The 17253-nt window shown below is 52.9% G+C and overlaps 10 protein-coding genes across 11 annotated transcripts; 4 read left to right on the plus strand and 6 right to left on the minus strand.

Moving 5' to 3' along the window:
* Positions 1 to 144: 144 nt before the first annotated feature.
* On the plus strand, positions 145 to 1534 carry H310_05503 (hypothetical protein). Its single transcript, XM_008870237.1, has 5 exons — positions 145 to 384; positions 439 to 572; positions 624 to 779; positions 831 to 1092; positions 1142 to 1534. Exons 1-5 carry the CDS (start codon positions 165 to 167, stop codon positions 1477 to 1479), a joined length of 1110 nt encoding a protein of 369 aa, XP_008868459.1. The 5' UTR covers positions 145 to 164; the 3' UTR covers positions 1480 to 1534.
* Positions 1535 to 1969: 435 nt separating this feature from the next.
* H310_05504 (hypothetical protein) lies at positions 1970 to 2779 on the plus strand. Its single transcript, XM_008870238.1, has one exon. The coding sequence runs from the start codon at positions 2034 to 2036 to the stop codon at positions 2658 to 2660; it is 627 nt and encodes a 208-aa protein (XP_008868460.1). The 5' UTR covers positions 1970 to 2033; the 3' UTR covers positions 2661 to 2779.
* On the minus strand, positions 1975 to 5077 carry H310_05505 (hypothetical protein). Its single transcript, XM_008870239.1, has 13 exons — positions 4780 to 5077; positions 4634 to 4733; positions 4543 to 4589; positions 4357 to 4476; positions 4196 to 4312; positions 3961 to 4139; positions 3840 to 3912; positions 3684 to 3785; positions 3595 to 3639; positions 3440 to 3544; positions 3136 to 3383; positions 2968 to 3072; positions 1975 to 2916 (listed from the first exon to the last, which is right to left on the minus strand). The coding sequence occupies exons 1-13, from the start codon at positions 5050 to 5052 to the stop codon at positions 2805 to 2807; spliced, it is 1626 nt and encodes a 541-aa protein (XP_008868461.1). The 5' UTR covers positions 5053 to 5077; the 3' UTR covers positions 1975 to 2804.
* Positions 5078 to 6151: 1074 nt separating this feature from the next.
* On the plus strand, positions 6152 to 7003 carry H310_05506 (hypothetical protein). Its single transcript, XM_008870240.1, has one exon. The coding sequence runs from the start codon at positions 6164 to 6166 to the stop codon at positions 6803 to 6805; it is 642 nt and encodes a 213-aa protein (XP_008868462.1). The 5' UTR covers positions 6152 to 6163; the 3' UTR covers positions 6806 to 7003.
* On the minus strand, positions 6155 to 9407 carry H310_05507 (hypothetical protein). Its single transcript, XM_008870241.1, has 5 exons — positions 9153 to 9407; positions 8772 to 9105; positions 8405 to 8728; positions 8104 to 8351; positions 6155 to 8044 (listed from the first exon to the last, which is right to left on the minus strand). Exons 1-5 carry the CDS (start codon positions 9377 to 9379, stop codon positions 6916 to 6918), a joined length of 2262 nt encoding a protein of 753 aa, XP_008868463.1. The 5' UTR covers positions 9380 to 9407; the 3' UTR covers positions 6155 to 6915.
* A 154-nt stretch (positions 9408 to 9561) lies between these two features.
* H310_05508 (protein-L-isoaspartate O-methyltransferase) lies at positions 9562 to 10753 on the plus strand. Its single transcript, XM_008870242.1, has 4 exons — positions 9562 to 9676; positions 9724 to 9946; positions 9991 to 10365; positions 10426 to 10753. The coding sequence occupies exons 1-4, from the start codon at positions 9576 to 9578 to the stop codon at positions 10681 to 10683; spliced, it is 957 nt and encodes a 318-aa protein (XP_008868464.1). The 5' UTR covers positions 9562 to 9575; the 3' UTR covers positions 10684 to 10753.
* On the minus strand, positions 10563 to 11134 carry H310_05509 (hypothetical protein). The gene is made up of 2 exons (XM_008870243.1): positions 10826 to 11134; positions 10563 to 10765 (listed from the first exon to the last, which is right to left on the minus strand). Exons 1-2 carry the CDS (start codon positions 11114 to 11116, stop codon positions 10733 to 10735), a joined length of 324 nt encoding a protein of 107 aa, XP_008868465.1. The 5' UTR covers positions 11117 to 11134; the 3' UTR covers positions 10563 to 10732.
* Positions 11135 to 11243: 109 nt separating this feature from the next.
* H310_05510 (hypothetical protein) lies at positions 11244 to 12990 on the minus strand. The gene is made up of 8 exons (XM_008870244.1): positions 12859 to 12990; positions 12703 to 12815; positions 12542 to 12650; positions 12251 to 12492; positions 12083 to 12192; positions 11861 to 12037; positions 11637 to 11801; positions 11244 to 11588 (listed from the first exon to the last, which is right to left on the minus strand). Exons 1-8 carry the CDS (start codon positions 12948 to 12950, stop codon positions 11379 to 11381), a joined length of 1218 nt encoding a protein of 405 aa, XP_008868466.1. The 5' UTR covers positions 12951 to 12990; the 3' UTR covers positions 11244 to 11378.
* A 56-nt stretch (positions 12991 to 13046) lies between these two features.
* Positions 13047 to 14746, minus strand: H310_05511. 2 transcript variants are annotated; one of them, XM_008870245.1, is made up of 8 exons: positions 14612 to 14746; positions 14443 to 14555; positions 14279 to 14387; positions 13992 to 14233; positions 13836 to 13945; positions 13618 to 13794; positions 13399 to 13563; positions 13047 to 13352 (listed from the first exon to the last, which is right to left on the minus strand). In XM_008870245.1, exons 1-8 carry the CDS (start codon positions 14710 to 14712, stop codon positions 13161 to 13163), a joined length of 1209 nt encoding a protein of 402 aa, XP_008868467.1. In that variant the 5' UTR covers positions 14713 to 14746; the 3' UTR covers positions 13047 to 13160. The 2 variants fall into 2 exon arrangements, with proteins under 2 accessions (XP_008868467.1, XP_008868468.1); XM_008870246.1 differs by having other exon boundaries at positions 13992 to 14387.
* Positions 14747 to 15519: 773 nt separating this feature from the next.
* Positions 15520 to 17189, minus strand: H310_05512 (hypothetical protein). Its single transcript, XM_008870247.1, has 7 exons — positions 17047 to 17189; positions 16886 to 16998; positions 16726 to 16834; positions 16438 to 16679; positions 16265 to 16374; positions 16042 to 16218; positions 15520 to 15985 (listed from the first exon to the last, which is right to left on the minus strand). Exons 1-7 carry the CDS (start codon positions 17133 to 17135, stop codon positions 15608 to 15610), a joined length of 1218 nt encoding a protein of 405 aa, XP_008868469.1. The 5' UTR covers positions 17136 to 17189; the 3' UTR covers positions 15520 to 15607.
* Positions 17190 to 17253: the final 64 nt, after the last annotated feature.

Genomic DNA, 17253 nt, shown 5'->3' on the forward strand with positions numbered 1-17253 from the left:
TTGGCGTGGGAAGAGATTATTACCGCGGTCTTCGCGGCTCGAAGCGGTTCTTTCCAATTCTAGGGGACATGACCCCAAATTCTCAAATCTGATTGGTCAATATACATGCTTTTGGTCCAATCCGACGGTGATTTAAGTCGTCATCTGCGGTCGGGAGGAGCGCGATGTCGTACCTGTCGACGTCGACGCACTTGAACAACTGGATCTTCACGCCAGACCAGCTCCAGCAGGCGGCAAGGCTCAAGGCAAACAAGGCGAGGAAGCAATGGGCCATGTGCGCAGCGAACCCCTTGCTCCCGCGGAAACCTCGTTCGTTTGCTTGTTTGTTGCCCAGCACAACAAACGCCACCATGGACTCGACCGACTGGAACGATGCTTTGGAAGGTAAAGCACCGTGCAAGCGATCATCATGCGCACGACTCAGGTCGTATCATGTAGAGATTGATCTGGGTACTGTTGAGGATCCGTCCATCTTCTTGACCGACGAAGAGGAAGCGATGGTGGTCGACTTCTACCAAATCCAAGTCCAGAACACATGCACATCCATCTTCAAGACGTCCGACAAAGTCAAGGTGATTTCATGTCGAAGCGACATTCCTCCGTCCTGACGATCCTACCTGCAGGCCGCGGCGCTGCTACTCTTCAAGCGATTCTACCTCTCGAACAGTATCATGGAGTTCCACCCAAAGTACATCGGGGCGACGAGCATCTACGTGGCTGGAAAGGTCGAGGAGCAGTACATTAGCGTCGAGACGCTCGTGAAATCTTACGAAGGCGTGGTATGCCCGACGACGCCACAACCGTTTTCCTAGTCATGATGTCGTGTGCAGATCAAGGAATCGGACGTCGTCGCGCATGAAATGATTGTCCTCGAAGGCGTACGCTTCCAACTGATCATGTACCATCCGTTTCGATCGTTAACAGGTTTCATCGATGATCTCCGCGCATTTGCCAAGTCGTCCCGCGGCAACGGCACGGATGTCCCGCTCGCGACACTCCAGACCCTCCATGCCACAGCCACAGGCGTGATCAACGAACTTCTTTTGACGGACTCACCGTTCCTGTACGCTCCGTCAATCGTGGCCTTGGCCGGTCAGTTTCCACATATCGCATTGTTTGTCGAGCTCAGGTTTGTTTGCAGCGTTGCAAGTGGCAACTGCCGACTCCATGAACATCAATTGGGCGCACTACCTGACGTCGTGCAAGCGAAGTCAGGGACAGCCGATGCAGCGAATCACGCAAGCCATGGACGAGATTCTCCAGCTACGAACCACCCGCGACACCAAGCCCGCAGCATCCGAGGCGCAGCTCAAGGCAGCGTACAAAAAGCTCAAGACGTTCTTCAAGTCGGCGAAGAAAGCTCCAGACGACGGGTCGAAAGGCGCCAAGGACGACGACCATGCCAAAGAACCCAAGAAGAAGAAACACAAGTCGTCCGATGGGAAAAAGGCCAAGAAACCCAAGAAAGGAGATGCCTAAATGAACAGTACAATATGTGCGCCGCTTGATCACACGGCACCACGAGTGGACAGATGCGCCGCCGAGAATCGTTCTCGCGCCGTCGGGGACACAGCGTTCCTTCTATGTAAAAGACGTCATAGGAAGGGGATACGTACTGTACGTAGCAGCTCGCAACGATACATTCAGTCCAGGGTCGGTGCTGTGGTGCCGTGCTACGCGCCCGTCACCCAGTCTTGCCGACACATCTCTGTCGAGTTGGCCTTCAACTCCCGGCCACGCCGGTGTCCATCGCCGCCGCCCGGTCACCCTGCCGCGTGTGGTGACAGTCCCATCAACGAATGTGAAATGACTCTGGGTGCCATGCAAAAGATGCAATTTGTAAGCAATTGAAAGCCTATAATTTGTAGCAATTGATTTTGGATTTTGAAAGACTTTGTGTCAACGAACTGGATTTTCAAAAATTAGATTTGAACCTTCTGCACAGTTTACACGAAACCCCACCGTTTCGGCCGCCTTGAAAGCAGGGAGTCGCCCCTTCTTGCGAAGAAACTTCAGATCCGACTTGACGAGCCATGGGACACTGCTGCTCGAAGCGGCGCCCCGAAATCGATGACGGCGATGTCATCAAGCCTGCCGCGGCGAAGGGCCTCGCCACCATTGAGGTGGCGAGCCCGGCCGTCCCTTCCTCGTTTCACCAGGTCCAGTCGACGACGACCGCACCACGCAAGGCCGACATGACTGTCGGGACGGCATTGCGCCGAGAGACATTTGAGGAAGGCAACAACGACACGATTATGCCGCTCTCAGGTGGCTCGCCGTCAAGAGACGACTTATACGGGTCCTCCATCACGTCGTCCAAGTATATTTATACGTCGCCACCGTCGTCCCCTTCCAAGAGTAGCGAGGAGCCGCAAGTGGAAGACTTGCAAGACTTATCTCAGCAATACCAAACGCAGCAACAACAACAAGAAAGACAACAACAGCAGCAGCAGCATGCGGTGTACATTCCACCGGAAGACCGACCGATCGAGTCTATGTTCATACGCGAGGAACGGATTCGACTGGCTCAAATTCAGGAGCAACTACGGCTCGAGCGACAAGCCGCGAACGACAAGTGGGTTGCTGAGTTGCGCGAGAAGAAGAAGGAGTTTCTTCCAGATGTCGTCGTGTATCGAGAGTTCTCGCCGCGTGTGGACTGAGCTGGCATCGTCGGATCACGCGAAAAGGCGGCAACGAGTCGTCATCACTTATATATTTTGAATCTGTTTCAGTCGCTTGGCTACGAGTGTTGTGCCATGCATCGACTAGCTCCATCCAAATACTCCGCGACCGACATCATGGAGCTAAATGAGCGGCAGGGATTCCACGTTGCGCGTGGAGCCTAGTTTGCTGTGGTGCATCCCAAAGCACCCGTACAAGAGAATGCCGACACACATCCAAATACCGACGCCCGTCCTACCGCGAGTGTTAGCACATGTGGCGTTGATAAAGTTTGCATGTGAATACCAAGCCAGGAGCGGCAAGCTCGTCATCATATACGTGTTGGAGAAGATGCCGAGGCATGGCACGGCGGGAACCCACGGGCACACGAACACAGTCGACGAGCACACTCTGCACCGATGAAAGTGTGAGTCCGACGTCGATTCGCACGATGGGACTTTGCGCAATACGTACGGGTGCAACGTGCCGTTGTGAATCCAACAGTACGTAGCGAGGACGGTGGCGCCGAGAGAGAGCTGGGCGGCGACGGGGACGTCAAGGTTGATGGTGAGGCACGTGGCAAACGAAGCCAGAACGAACCACACGAGGCGGATGGGAAACGATACGGTCGACAGCCAGTGGCCGAGTGAGTGGTTTGATGGACTGGTAGAGGTCGCGTCGTAACGAAGGACAAGCAGACCAGCGTTGACAAACGTAAAGACCTGCATGCCGTGAGGAGCTGATGGAAAGGATGGATAGATGGCGGGACCATTCGTACCATGAGGGTACCGCATGAAATCACGTTGGCGAGGACGTTCAGGTCGAAGAAATAGGCAAACGTGGCAACGCCGACGCCAGTCAGGATCGTGCTCCAGTACGGCACCTGCTCACACGGCGTTTGTCAACGTGCCACGTCATGAAGACAAAAGGTACTTGAGTGGACGCGTGGACGGCCGAGAGACAATCGGGCAGCAAACCCTGCGCGTGCTTGTCAAACGAATCGAGATGGAAATTGCAAGTACATCTTTGGCCATTTGGTAAAAGATGCGGGGCTGGCCCATAAGGCACGTGAAGGCGGCCGTGGTGAGCCCAAACATGGACCCGAACGACACGACGTGTGTGACCTGGCGCGTGTTGTGACGCGAACGGATGGCTGCAGACAACGTCATCGTAGGTACCCAAGTGAGTTGATGAAAGTCAAATGCGTTGACAATCGGGACATCCGTGCCAAGGATTGCGGCAGGGGCCATGCTGCACTGCGTCAAGAAAACTCGAGTGAAAACGGATGAAAAAACATACCCCGTGATGACGAGCGACACGCCAATGTAAATGGACATGGAGATCAAAAGGGACCCGATGATTCCACGGGGCACGTTCGTTTGGGGGTTTGGCACTTCCTCCGCCAAGCACGCGACCATGTCAAAGCCGAGGTAGGCAAAGAAAATGACCCCGGCCCCTTGCATGATACCGTGGGCTCCCTACATCAACGGTAGGTTGGTGTGTGGGGCACGAAAGGACAAGAGCGCATGCAGACCTCTGGCGCGAAGGGTTCCCAGTTCGATACGTCGACTTCCGTGCTGCCGACGGCAATGACCAGCAGCAGCACAGCCACGTTCAACGCCGTAACGACCATATTGAATTTCGCTGACTCCTATGTGGAAGTGAAAACTTCTTACGATCACGATGGTAACTTACGTGCACCCCAGCAAGCAAAATCACACTTAACACAACGATCAGTGCGGCAGCCAGCGCGCTGCAGCTCAATCCCCATGCATCAATCGCGATCCATTCGCGAGGAATGTGGACGCCCCATTGCTACGCATCGATATTTTGTTTAGGCAATGCTTAGGCAAGACGAAAGGTGTACAGCGACTCACGCACCCGCATGAAGATGGCGATGTACGATGCCCAGCTCCGCGCGATACCAGCTACACGGCAGAGTCAAGAGATGAAGCGAAGCATGCACGTGTACCTGCGGAGATGCCATACCCAAGCATGAGGTTCCATCCGATCAACCACGCCGCCAATTCGCCAAACGTGACATAAACAAACGAATAGGCTGAACCGGTGATCTATATGGATGTCAATACTCAGCTTGGTCGAGACACTTGAACTTACTGGTACGCGCGCGGCAAACTCCGAGTACGTGAGCGACGTGAAGATGCATGCGATACCGCTGATGAGAAACGAGATCGAGATGGACGGCCCGGTGATGTTTGCGCCAATGCCAATTAACGAATAGACACCAGCACCCACAGAGCATCCCACGCCGTAGCAAATGAGGTCGAAGAGGGTGAGACACCGCTTCAGAGAAGATGTGTGCTCGTTCAGGTGCAGATCCTTCGGCAATGGCTTCGTGCGGCCGAACGCTTGAAGCCAAGTCGAAACCATCGCGGTGGAGGGTGGTGGAACGAATTGTGATTTTAATGTGGATGCCATGCACACACTTGATATTTTTAATGTTTTTTATTCCCTACTCAATGCCAAGTACGTGATTTTGATCAAGTTCAACTTGAACGGTCACGTCGGGGCGAACGAGTGCAGGACGGAAAGTTGAGAGGACTCCTGCCCACAGCAAGGCATCCCCAACTCTGGATGCTTCGTTGCATTCAATGCACCGCAAGAAAGCATGTTTGAGTAGGAAGTTGATCCACAGGGGAATGTGTGGTGGTGGCAAGGTGAAGTTCGTTGTGCTGTACACATCGTGCTTCGTTGATTGAACACAATCGGTGTCAACCTCCATTTTCAGTATACAACAACTGAATGAGATTTCACGGGTTACAAACAAAGACGCCAACCTCCCGACAAATAAAGTTGCCCATCTACCCATCTTTTCATCGTGGCAAACAACATTTTTGACATCGAAATTCATGGACGGGTCGCACCGAGCACGAGCTCTCCACCAGCCTGTCCACATTGGGACGAAAAGGACCTTCAAGTCTAAACCATTGGAAAATGCACAGCATTCGGTTTGCGTTCCATTTTGTCCCAGGTTTTCATTTTTCAGGACCGACAGTGTAGGCGAAGCAAGGACAACACGGACCGCTCATGGAGCGTGCCGTGTTGGCCAATCTTGGATGAAAAAGGCGATGACGACGAAGTTAGATCCGCATTCCAAAGTGGCGAACTCCATTGTCGGCCGGAATCTACTTGCTTTAGACCGGCACCATCCCCATAGCACGTTCACGAGCACACTGTGGTCGACTCTGCGATTCCAGTGGAAGTTTACAAAGCACGTGTACCTTTCATACTTGTAGAATGTTAATAGTAGTTCGTAGTACATTCTAGAATGTGCAGTTTTGAAACAAACGTCTCCAATCGTAGTGGCATGCCAATTGGCTGAAAATTCCACCAGCACAACTTCTTGCACCAATCAGAAAATGTTTCCAATTACTTAGCCAATCATAATTGATAAAATTGAAGTTGCGAATCGTATCAAACCAACAATTCGAAATTCAATTAGGCCATTCGGAGAGATTATCCGGATAGTGTGGAGTTGTCAATGATGATGCGGCTGTGCCATTCCAGGATGGCGTCGTCGCTGGCGCCGCGTCAGAGCGGCTCAAATCACTGTCAATGGTTCGAGAAGATCAAGGTTTCGATTGAGGAAAGCCATGGCATTCGTGGAGGCAACTACGTGCAGCTTGCCACGGTGGACTCGGATGGACTCCCACACTGCCGTACTGTCGTGTTTCGAGGGTTCTTCGACATGCCGTCAGGAGATCTCGCCATGAAAATGATCACAGATTCCCGTAGTGACAAAGTTCACCAAATCCAACACAGTCCTTTCTGCGAAATGGTTTGGTGGTTCTCCCAAACGTCCGAGCAATACCGAATTGCAGGACACTTGGAGGTCGTACCAAGCGACGCAGATGGCGCGCTGTTGTTGGCAAGAACCGAACAGTGGAATGCATTGAGTGATGCAGCCAAGGCACAGTTCTACTGGCCACACCCAGGTGTGTACGATCCACACGTCGCTTCCCGGGACACCAATGCAGTCGAAGATGGAGGTCCTCCTACGTCATTTTTGCTTGTGCTGCTGCATCCAACCATGGTCAAGTACCTTCGCCTCACGGACAACGCTACCCTCAATGAAGTGTACCTACCAAGCACACGGACTTGGGAGCGTCTTTCGTACATGTAGTCACGGTTCTTCGAGGAAACCCCGTCAGGGCGGCAAGTTGAAAGTGGAGCCATCCAACACATCTAGATTTTTCAGGAGGTGGCCAGTAAATTAAGGGGACACTTGACAAATTACGCCAAGCGTCGCTTCTTGCGCGCCATAATCATCTCCAATGCCAACGCCTCCCGTCCCTTCATACGGCGGTCCTTCTCCTCTTCCGACACATCCTCTTCTTCTTCATCCTCGTCGTCGTCGCTATCAGCCGTCGCGCCATCGCTTTCGTCCGACCCATCTTGGTCGCTACCCAGGTCCAAGACAGCACCAGGACCGTCTTGGCCGTCCTCGTCGCGTTCGCCCTTCTTCTGTTGACGTTTCTTGGTGTGCTTCGCACGCACGCGCTCCTTCTCGAGCTGTCTATCTTCTTCGTCCTTTTCAAGCAATCGCTTGGCGACTGTTTCTTGAAATTGCTTGGCATGCTCGTCGACGTTGGCAAACTCGTCCACGTTTGCCGAAGCCATTTGGTCAAACGGTTTGAGTGCGTTCCCGTCTTTGCCAAACACGACTTTGGAAGCGTTCGACGCGTGGATGCGGATCTTCGATTTGGGTTTCTTCTTTTCCTGCGCCGATTCCAGGTCTCCGACATGCTCGTCTTTGTCCCAGTTGTGCACTTGCTTGACCACGAGCAGGTCGTCCCCATCGTCCGAGTCATCGACCTTGTCGTCATCTTCGCCATCGCTGTCATCCTCATCACTGTCCGCACTGTCGTCGCCCGATTCATCGTCGTCGGAAGACTCTTTGCTCTCTGGCGCCTTGGACGGTTGCGACGTGCCGAGTTTCTTGAGCAGCTTCTCCGCCTTGATTTTTTCTTTCAGAGACTGGAGCTTGCGGTTTACGTTCTTCTTTTCGCGATTCACTTCTCGGGTCTGCGCCGCGACATCCTTGAGAAACGGCATGCGGGGTGCATGGGGGAGACCGTAGGATGACGCGAGCTGGTCCGTGTTCAGCGCCGTCGCATCGAAAATGTCCTTGGCCGGCTGGAGGTAGATCGATCGGACGTACGACATGAACGCCTTTTGGGCCAGCGCCTTGAGGTCCTTGTCGGCCGCTACAATGGACGCGACTTTGCCATGAGTGCTCTGGGTCTTGGCCGGGTTCACTTCAATCTTGGAGATCGGAATCTTGGCTTCCTCGAGGCCACACAGTAGCCCCTTGACTTCCGACTCGAGCAACAGCATCAGCGCCCGCCCGTTTTTGTTGTACCTAAGCAATTCATAAGGAATACTCGCACACACAGCATGAAACATGTGGAGGGGATGTACCGAGCAGTACGACCTACGCGGTGGATGTAGTTGGCTGTGTCTTCGGGTGCGTCGAGCTGCACAACCCAGTCGACGTTGGGAAAGTCGAGCCCGCGGGCTGCCACATCAGTGGCAAACATGACGCCTGCGGGCTTGTTGACGAAGTTGTAGTACACATCCACGCGCTTGCCTTGCTTGTATTTACCATGGAGCGCCGAGAGAGGAATCCCCGGCTGCATTTTGCAAAACACGTCGTGGATAAAGCGCACCTGATGGAAAGGAGGCGTTAGTGAGTGTCATATAGAGACTAGAGGTTGTGTACCTGACGGCACGTCGACACAAACACGATTGTTTTCTGCTTCAAATGCGCCTTGATGAACGAAAAGAGCACATCCAGCTTTTGCCCGACATCACAGACCAAATAGTTCTGCACGAGGCCACTCGGGGTCGCCGTCGTCGACTTTTCGTGGACTGCGATGTACTCGGGCTCGTTCAAACTGAGTCGTGCCAAATCTTTGATCGATTTGGTTTGCGTCGCCGAGAACAGCATTGTCTGTCGCTCAGAAGGAAGGTACCCAACGATGGCCGTGAGCTGGTTCGAAAACCCCATGTCCAAGATTCGATCCGCTTCATCCAAGATCAAGATCTACACGAGGCTCAAGGATTCTGGCATTGAAAGGTAGGAGTACCTGCAGGTTAGACAGCTCGAAGTTGGCCGTTTGTTCCATGTGCTGTAGCAATCGACCCGGAGTCGCCACGAGAATGTTCATCTTCACGATGCGGTATTGCTCTTCCTGAAAGTTTTTTCCACCGATGACGAGCCCGGCCGAAAACGAATGTGACTTTCCAATCGAGCGAAGCACCTCGAAGATCTGCATGGCAAGTTCTCGCGTTGGGGAGATGACGAGAGCGCCAACGCCGTCTTCTACATCCCAACGTTGCCTGTACAGCTTCTCGAGCATGGGAATCAAGAACGCCAACGTCTTCCCAGACCCCGTCTTGGCGGCAGCAAGAATATCACGACTACATGAAGATTGAGTACAATGAGTGTTTCGAAGCAAGACGCGTACCCTGCCAAGGCGTGCGGAATGGTACCAATTTGAATCTTGGTCGGTTTGGTGAACTTGCCACGTTTCAAGCCGTTCTTCGTCGCGATGGACAGAGGAAGCATGTCAAAGGACTCGATATCATCGATCTGTGACCCTCTTTCCGGCGTCTCAAGTCCAATTCGCTCCGTCAACTGCGCCACCTCCTTTGCTTCACGCTCATGGAGTTTCTCCTTGGTCATCGGCGCCATCTTTCCTTTCACGATTGAAGTCCCAGACATGGACGAATCGATTGGCCCCACCACTTATTGCTCTCATCTGCATTGAGCCAATCCGAGCGCGACAATCTGAATTTTATATCCAATCACCATGGATTCAACATAATGTATATAATATAGTATACAATACGCACCAATTGAACTGTTCCTACATTCTCAAGTGAACAGGATGCTGGCCACCGCTGTGCTCCGGTCCGCTCGCACACGGCTCCCAAACAACCGTCGGGCATTCTCCATCCTTGGGGGCATGTCTGACGACTTGCTCATCAGGTAGTCAATTGAATCTGAAGTCCATGTCGTAATCGTGTTCTTGGTAGTATGAACATGGGACATTCAATCGGGGGTACCTCACAAGCGTCTTTGGTCGACAGCCTCATCAATGCAGGCGTGTTGGTCACCCCCCGTGTTCAAAACGCCTTCCGCAGCTTAGATCGAGGCCAATTTGTGTTTCCTGGCTACAGTCCCAGTGACATTTACGCCAATCGTCCGTTGAAGATCGGCACAATCGCGACCATATCGACCCCACAACAGCACGCTCAGGTAAATCTTTGTTCGTTTCTCGTACTCTGAACAGTATCCTACAGGTCATGGAGCTCTTGGCTCCGCACCTTCAGCCAGGCAATCAGGCCATTGACGTTGGCTGTGGCTCTGGATACTTAGCCGCTGCCATGGCACACCTAGTTGGTCCATCTGGTCATGTCGTTGGGGTTGACATTGTGCCATCACTGGTGGACTTCTCCACGATGAACGTGGCCAAGGCGAAGGTTCCCTGTAATTTTTCGTGGATTGCAAGCAATGGCAAAGATATTCTGCCTCCGAATGCCTACTTCGACTGCATTCATGTCGGTGTAGCTGTGGAAACCATGGATGAAATTGATGCACTAGCCGCTTCGTTGCATCCTGGCGGCGCCCTAGTGGTGCCTCTGGGGTACGCATCGTCTGAACAACTACTGCTCAAGGTAATAAGAATTGTTGAATGGTCCATCGCTCGCGACACGGCTCAATACCTCTTTAAAAAGGTGATCAAGCAAGAGGACGGCACTCTGGCGAAAGAACGAGTGATGAGTGTGTTGTGTCAACCCTTGCTGAGCGAAGCACCTGCGCCGCTTCCAGTGCCAGAAACCAGGGCGGAGAAATTGGCGCGTCTCCAGGCTGCTTTAGAGATATGGAAAGTTTCATTCATCGAGGAGAATGGCCGAACGCCGACTCGGGACGACATCCAGCAAGACCCGACGGCAAGCAAATTGTTTGCAGAGTTCGCCGCCACGAGAAAATAATTCAAACGTGAGACGAACAGCATGAGTTTGATGGATTATATGGGGGCGTTTATGACGTCTTGGCAACGACCAGTTCTTCAATCTACAAGTGTAAACAATGTTAGAATGCACTAGAGGAGGATCGGCGAGACTGGAATCGTACCTTTTCCCACTTGGAGCCGACGTATTCGCCAATCACTTCACCCTTGCAATAAATCTTGACGGAGGGCAGGGCGGACACACCCAAGTCGACGCTCAAGTCCTCGAGGGCGGTGGTATCGACTTTCACGTACGACACATTTTCCGGGGCTTCTTTAGCCAGCTTGTTGAGCTTGGGTGTGATCAGCTTGCACTGACCACACCACGGAGCAGAGAAGAGCACGACGGTAATCTTGTCGGCGCCGGTGAGCTCGGCGTAGTGTTCTTCGCTTTCAACAGGGACGATGGCAGACATGGTGGTCGAAGCGCAGTCAATTGATTTGTGGCATCCCACGAGCAAATACACCCAACATCAATAACGATTTTGGTTGGTCAAAATTCTGGCATGTCTCATCCACGACATTCCTATGTCTGGGACCTGATTGGTTGTAAACATGGTTGTCCCATGCATTAGATGCATTAATCCGCCAATGAGGCGTCAGTGGGAATCCTCCGAATTCCGCATGTCTCGACACCATCGCTGTGGCGAACGCGACAGACGTCGAAGGAGATGCTCATTAGACGACATCCATCGCCCCATACGTGGCAGAACGGCGCTTCTCTGTGGTTGAACGAGTACGCGACGTCTTCGGTCGTCCTCCACTGCTTCGCTTGTTCTCGACATTCTGCTTCATGCGTTGAAGGCTGGGAGACGTGTACATCGGAGACTTGGAAACGTGCTCCTTCCCACGCTCTTCGCGCTCTGAATGGTACAGAATCAATCCCATCTAGTCCCGACTTAGAACGCTGTCGACGAATGCATGGGTTGAACGCACCACAATGATGAAGAGTGCAAATCCATCGAAGATGGTAAACTTCTGCTTCGCAAGGGGGCCGGCGAGGAACGGGATCATGTACAAAATGTCCGTGAGCGGCAAACACACTGCCGACGAGATCACAAACAGTACAGAGCTGCCTTCCTTGAACACGTACATCATCAGCTGCACCATGTCGACAAAGGGATGTCAGGACATTCGACATAAATCAACGGGATCCTTACCATGTTGTACACCACGTTGAACAAAATGTACTGCAAGTATATGACAAAGATGTCGCCGTCACATGGCGACGACACGCCGTTGAACGTGACATGGTGGCCGAAGAAGCACTCGTGAGCTGCTGTCAAGTACGTGGGAAAGTCCGAGTAGGTCACAGGAGGGTCCGAGAATGCTTGCATCTATTCATTCGGATGAGAAATGTCTTGCTGCTTAGCCAGTTGTACCTGGATCGTCCAAAACGTCAGCATCCCCCAGAGAAGCTGGTACGTGCTAACCCAAGCGTTGGCGTACCAAATGTCCAAGTCCACGTCTTTGAGGCCGATCTCCTTGTACACTGGGCCACGTCGCATGAGGGTGGCAGTGCAAAAAAAATTGAGAAAACTGGAGAGTACCATTTGAGGTGGCAGCGGGAAGCATGGCCAACACGTATAGCAAGAGCCAACCAAAGGAGGGATCGGGACTGTTGAGCGCCACTTCGCCTCGAAAGATGGGAATCATGCACACAAAGGCGCCGTAGAGCACCAAGATCGCCCCCATCAAGTGCGCGCGGTGGTATTGCGTTCCCAGCACAAACACAGACAGAATCATGTTGAATGGTAGCGTGACTTGGCTGAGCACGTTGGCTAAATTACCGCTATTCAAGGTTGCCCATGAGCATGGCGCAAAGCAATCGAGGGATTTACCCGATATGGGGGGTGGGCAGGGCGGACAAGAAGCTATTGGCCATGTCGAGGAACGCCATGATTGCAAACTTGTAATGCGGGAAAGCCTTCATCTCCGGAGAGATGTCCTCTATCGCATCACCATCAGCCACGGAATGAAGCCGAGGTCGTGCAAGCCTCACTCGTAAAGAACAGTTTGTACCACACCACGGGCCAAGTGATGACGAGAAACGCAATGGGGTTGATGATGTTGGAATAGTACCACAGGAATTGTTGGTAGTCGTACGTGATCCGCCTGTCATCGGGTCGTCAATAGCCACGCTCAAACCATGGCTTACGTGTTCAAGACGCGGTCAACACATCGTGCCAGCACTAGGATGGTCACGCCAGCTATGAGCTTGGACTCGAGAAAGAGTTGCTTGATGTTCATGGCGTCGACGAATTCGTTGTGTGGTCATCAACATCCCCGCGAAATATCGAAGCGTCGCGTCCCAGATCTTGCGTTTGAAACGTAATTGAAACGAGGATGTGTCCTCAACAGCATGTTTGAAACACGTTTAAAACCCGATTTCAAGGCAAAATACGATCACAATGCACTTGCATCCCTTCATGCCGCGTCGTTCAACTATGTCGTCGCTATCTACACGGCATCTTCAGTGGCCACTGCGCCATACCCAGCGGACGCAATGCGGGGGGTAAGCTTCTTGCGGCGAGACTGGACGTTCGCCTTTAGTCGTCGCACACTGGGCGATGCGTACAGCGGTGACTTGAGGACACGGTCCTTTCCCACGCCTTGCTCTTCCTTTTCCGAGTGATACACAACCATCCCAACCTACCGTCGCTACGGTCAGACGGAGTTCAAAACGAGTCCAACGTACGATGATGACGAAGAGGGCAAATCCATCGAAAATGGTAAACTTTTGGGCTGCCAACGGACCAGCCAACACAGGCACCATGTACAGGATATCGGTGAGGGGCAGGCACACCGCCGACGAGATCACAAATAGCACCGAGCTGCCTTCTCGGAACACGTACATCATCAGCTACACATCGCGCCGTCCATGAAATCATCGCATAGAAGCGTTTGGTCGTGGTACCAAGTTGAAAACGATGTTGAACACAATGTACTGAATGTATGTGGTGAAAATGTCGCCGCCGCAAGTCGACGTGACACCGTTGAACGTGGTGGGGTTGCCGAAGAAGCAGTTGTGCGCCGACGCCACGTACGAAGGAAAGTCGCTCCACGCGACCGGCGGATCCGAAAACGCAGGCAACTAGACGCACATGAGTAGGGTTTCGAGACTGAAACTCGTACGCGAATGGTCCAGGCAGTCAAGAGGCCCCAAAACACTTGGTAGAAGCTGATCCACGCGTTGGCATACCACACGTCCAAATCCACGTCTTTCATCCCGATTTCCTTGTACACTACCGAGGACCATGAGCCGTGGCAGCGGGCTCGGGAACAACGCACCATTAGCCCCGGCAGATGGGATGCACGACACAATGTAGAGTAGGATCCACAGAGCCGACGGGTCGGGGCTGTTGAGGGCGACTTCACCGCGAAAGATTGGAATCATACACACAAAGGCTCCATACAGAACCAAGATGGCGCCAACAACGTGTGCACGCTTGTACTGCGTTTGCAACAAACAGCGCGACAGAATCATCGTAATGGGAAGACTGACTTGGCCCAACACGTTGCTCAAGTTGCCACTAAGCATACAACGTGTTAAACTCGATCACGAATCGCCTTTGTACCCAATGTGCGGAATAGGGACAGTACTGAGCAAACATGCGGCCATGTCCAAGAACGACATGATTATAAACTTGTAGTGCGGGACAGCCCTCATTGCGGGCGAGATATCATCTGTGAAAAGGCACGAGGAAGGGTAACCATGGTGACTAGATCGCCACGAACGTACTTGTGTAGTAGAGCTTGTACCACACGACGGGCCAGCAAAAGAATAGAAATGCCACGGGATTGATAATGTTGGAAAAATACCACAAGTATTGCGAGTAGTTGTACGTGATGCGCCTAGGAACAGGAAGGACTGGAGTGGGCAATGACATGGCAGGGGATGCCTAACGTACGTGTTGTAGACACGGTCAACACATCGAGTGAGCACAAGGAAGACGAGCGCAATGATGAGCTTCGAATCATGGAGCCACTTCTTCACGGCTGCTCCTGGCATAGTGTCGACCTCGTCGACCTCGCGGGTTGCTGGAAGGTTGCACAATGGTTGGGGTGTCGTCGTGGCGTTTCCACTACTTGAAGTTGAACATGATTGGTTATAAATGAAACATATTACACCAATCATTTCTTGACTTTCAACTGTGTCGAACCGTCATGGATCTTGAGACGTGATGCGGGCAGACGCAACCGGAGCCGTCTATCGCGGAGCCGATGGGGCGACACCACAGCCCCCCTGCATTGATAGCACTACGATGGGGAAGCCAGTAGATCTCGCGATGTGATGCATGCAGTGGGCGGATGCACCGAGAATTTTCAGCATTCGGATGTCCGCTGGACCTACGACAAGGTTGGAAGCGACGGCATTTGCTCGCCACCAACAATCGCGGTTCGGGACTGGACTGTAAACTGCAACTTTTCATCGCCTTGCCCCATTCAGAAACTCCCACGGGTGCTCTTGCTGAACTACAAGCGGTCCGCACGCCTACCACCCGTCGCCCAAACCCCAGGTCTACCCAACTTAAGCAGGCAAAGCGGCTGGACTTGACCTACACACTGGCTTTGACCGTCGCATAGCAATGCATTTCATCAACGAGATTTGTGATGCATACTCAAGCGATGGATCATTCTATCGTCCGCAAGCAAGCAGGCAACAGTGCATCTACTTCGTTTCATCGAAGCTGAATTCAGGTGCATCTCTTCGACCGAATTGGTCCATCACAGAGAGGGAGATGGAGTCAGATCGCCTCTTGCGCCTTGGCCAACTCCCGCGCTGAATTCGTGTCGGCACCTCAGTACCAATCCAAGCTTGGATGCATAAACTTCTCTCGTTGTCGATGTTATCCGAGATAAAGTTACCGTCGACGTGGTGTGTCCTGGAGTCGGCCAACAAGACTTTAGACCACGTTGCCAGAGTCTTTCACAGTGCCGTACTTGACAGTGGGCGCACGCAGCGCCAAGGCAGAGCCACCTACCCGTCCCGACTTGCGTCGGCCGCGCATCAACTGCGCTTGGCGCAAGCTTGGCGAAGAAAACATGGGGGATTTCTGCGTCGACGTCGCAGCCTCCACGCGCTCCTCCTTCTCTGAATGGTATACGAGCATCCCCATGATGAGGACAAACAGCGCAAACCCATCGTAGATAGTGAACGTCTGCGACGCCTTGGGGCCTGCAATAAACGGCACCATGTACAAGATATCGGTCAATGGAAGGCAAACGGCAGAGGACACGACAAAAAGCACGCTGCTGCCTTCCTTGAACACGTACAGCATGATCTACGGCAAGAAGTGGTTCGTGCAATCTCGCGATGCCGTCAGGAGTGCCAACTTACTTGGTTGTACACGCAGTTGAACAAGATGTACCACATGAACGTGACAAACACGCCATTGTTACAGGGCAGCTCCTTGCCGTTGAAGGTCGCGGGGTTGCCGATGAAGCAGTTGTGTGCTTGAGAGATGTAGTTGGGGAAGTCTTGCCATGAGACCGGAGGGTCCGAGAAAGCAGGCAGCTACAGCAGCATGTCAGACTAACCTTTCGCCAAAACCATATCATGCCTGAATCGTCCAGATCGTGAGCGCGCCCCACAGGATTTGGTATGTGCTGATCCATGCGTTGGCGTACCAAATATCGAGATCGACGTCCTTGAGCCCGACCTCCTTGTACACTGCGCATCAATCAGCGACCGGTGAGATGACGGAAAGGCGACAGATTCAGGAAAGCGACGAACCGTTTGAGCCGGCGGCGGGAAGCAACCCGATAATGTAAAAGAGGATCCAAAACATGGATGGATCCGGCATATTCGCCGCTACTTCGTTGCGGAACACGGGAATCATCGTGACCAGTGCGCCGTACAGGACGAGGACTGCGCCCATGTAGTGTGATCGCTTGTATCGCGTCGAGAGCAGGATCGCAGACAAGATCATGTTAAACGGAAGGTTGAGTTGGTTCAAGGCGTTGGACATGTTGCCACTGAATGTACAATGTTGAGGGATGCCTGTGACGACAGAGAGCGTACCCAATGTGCGGCGTGGGGAATGCCGTGAGAAGGTTGTACAGAGTGTCGAAGAGACCCATGATGGCAAACTTGTAATGCGGGAACGAGGTCATCTCAGTCGTGATTTCCTCTGAAACAGACCGTCAGATGTCACGCCGGTAGCGCATGTCGGTTGACGTACGAGTGAACCACATCTTGTACCAAACCACGGGCCATGACGTGACAAGGTACGCAATGGGGCAAATGATGTTGGAGAAGTACCAGAGGAACTCGTTGTAGTCGTAGGTGATGCGCCTATGCCGCGGGGTTGTCTGGGATGCGTCAGGTAGTCACGACACGTACGTATAGTAGACTCGGTCGACACTGCGAGAAATAATGAGGAGCAGCAACCCCACGGCGAGCTTGGAATCGGCCCAGCGCATCTTCCACATCGACCTCGGCTTTGGTGGTGTCGGCGTGGGGCGAAATTGATGTGTGTGGCACACCTGCAACGTTAGTCGCAACTTGAACCACGTTGAACTCTTGATGACAGAAGGTGGTACTGCTGTC

The sequence above is a fragment of the Aphanomyces invadans genome (assembly GCF_000520115.1).
Source record: "Aphanomyces invadans strain NJM9701 unplaced genomic scaffold supercont1.9, whole genome shotgun sequence".
Lineage (NCBI taxonomy): Eukaryota > Oomycota > Saprolegniomycetes > Saprolegniales > Verrucalvaceae > Aphanomyces > Aphanomyces invadans.

Excerpts from the sequence above, each read along its gene's own strand:
- H310_05503 (XM_008870237.1), top strand. The coding sequence starts at position 165 with ATGTCGTACCTGTCGACGTCGACGCACTTGAACAACTGGATCTTCACG. Across the intron at positions 780-830 it reads TGAAATCTTACGAAGGCGTG|ATCAAGGAATCGGACGTCGT; the intron begins GTATGCCCGACG and ends TGTCGTGTGCAG. Across the intron at positions 1,093-1,141 it reads GTCAATCGTGGCCTTGGCCG|CGTTGCAAGTGGCAACTGCC; the intron begins GTCAGTTTCCAC and ends GTTTGTTTGCAG.
- H310_05504 (XM_008870238.1), top strand. The coding sequence starts at position 2,034 with ATGGGACACTGCTGCTCGAAGCGGCGCCCCGAAATCGATGACGGCGAT.
- H310_05505 (XM_008870239.1), bottom strand. The coding sequence starts at position 5,052 with ATGGTTTCGACTTGGCTTCAAGCGTTCGGCCGCACGAAGCCATTGCCG. Across the intron at positions 3,913-3,960 it reads GTGTCGCTCGTCATCACGGG|CATGGCCCCTGCCGCAATCC; the intron begins GTATGTTTTTTC and ends GACGCAGTGCAG. Across the intron at positions 3,545-3,594 it reads CCGTCCACGCGTCCACTCAA|GTGCCGTACTGGAGCACGAT; the intron begins GTACCTTTTGTC and ends CCGTGTGAGCAG.
- H310_05506 (XM_008870240.1), top strand. The coding sequence starts at position 6,164 with ATGATGATGCGGCTGTGCCATTCCAGGATGGCGTCGTCGCTGGCGCCG.
- H310_05507 (XM_008870241.1), bottom strand. The coding sequence starts at position 9,379 with ATGGCGCCGATGACCAAGGAGAAACTCCATGAGCGTGAAGCAAAGGAG. Across the intron at positions 8,352-8,404 it reads TTGTGTCGACGTGCCGTCAG|GTGCGCTTTATCCACGACGT; the intron begins GTACACAACCTC and ends CCTTTCCATCAG. Across the intron at positions 8,045-8,103 it reads CGCGTAGGTCGTACTGCTCG|GTACAACAAAAACGGGCGGG; the intron begins GTACATCCCCTC and ends TGAATTGCTTAG.
- H310_05508 (XM_008870242.1), top strand. The coding sequence starts at position 9,576 with ATGCTGGCCACCGCTGTGCTCCGGTCCGCTCGCACACGGCTCCCAAAC. Across the intron at positions 9,677-9,723 it reads TCTGACGACTTGCTCATCAG|TATGAACATGGGACATTCAA; the intron begins GTAGTCAATTGA and ends TGTTCTTGGTAG. Across the intron at positions 9,947-9,990 it reads CCCCACAACAGCACGCTCAG|GTCATGGAGCTCTTGGCTCC; the intron begins GTAAATCTTTGT and ends AGTATCCTACAG.
- H310_05509 (XM_008870243.1), bottom strand. The coding sequence starts at position 11,116 with ATGTCTGCCATCGTCCCTGTTGAAAGCGAAGAACACTACGCCGAGCTC. Across the intron at positions 10,766-10,825 it reads TCGGCTCCAAGTGGGAAAAG|ATTGAAGAACTGGTCGTTGC; the intron begins GTACGATTCCAG and ends TTACACTTGTAG.
- H310_05510 (XM_008870244.1), bottom strand. The coding sequence starts at position 12,950 with ATGAACATCAAGCAACTCTTTCTCGAGTCCAAGCTCATAGCTGGCGTG. Across the intron at positions 12,816-12,858 it reads GTTGACCGCGTCTTGAACAC|GCGGATCACGTACGACTACC; the intron begins GTAAGCCATGGT and ends ACCCGATGACAG. Across the intron at positions 11,589-11,636 it reads TTGCACTCTTCATCATTGTG|ATGGGATTGATTCTGTACCA; the intron begins GTGCGTTCAACC and ends AGTCGGGACTAG.
- H310_05511 (XM_008870245.1), bottom strand. The coding sequence starts at position 14,712 with ATGCCAGGAGCAGCCGTGAAGAAGTGGCTCCATGATTCGAAGCTCATC. Across the intron at positions 13,795-13,835 it reads TGACTGCCTGGACCATTCGC|TTGCCTGCGTTTTCGGATCC; the intron begins GTACGAGTTTCA and ends ATGTGCGTCTAG. Across the intron at positions 13,353-13,398 it reads TTGCCCTCTTCGTCATCATC|GTTGGGATGGTTGTGTATCA; the intron begins GTACGTTGGACT and ends TAGCGACGGTAG.
- H310_05512 (XM_008870247.1), bottom strand. The coding sequence starts at position 17,135 with ATGTGGAAGATGCGCTGGGCCGATTCCAAGCTCGCCGTGGGGTTGCTG. Across the intron at positions 16,999-17,046 it reads GTCGACCGAGTCTACTATAC|GCGCATCACCTACGACTACA; the intron begins GTACGTGTCGTG and ends CCCGCGGCATAG. Across the intron at positions 16,835-16,885 it reads GTACAAGATGTGGTTCACTC|AGGAAATCACGACTGAGATG; the intron begins GTACGTCAACCG and ends GGTCTGTTTCAG.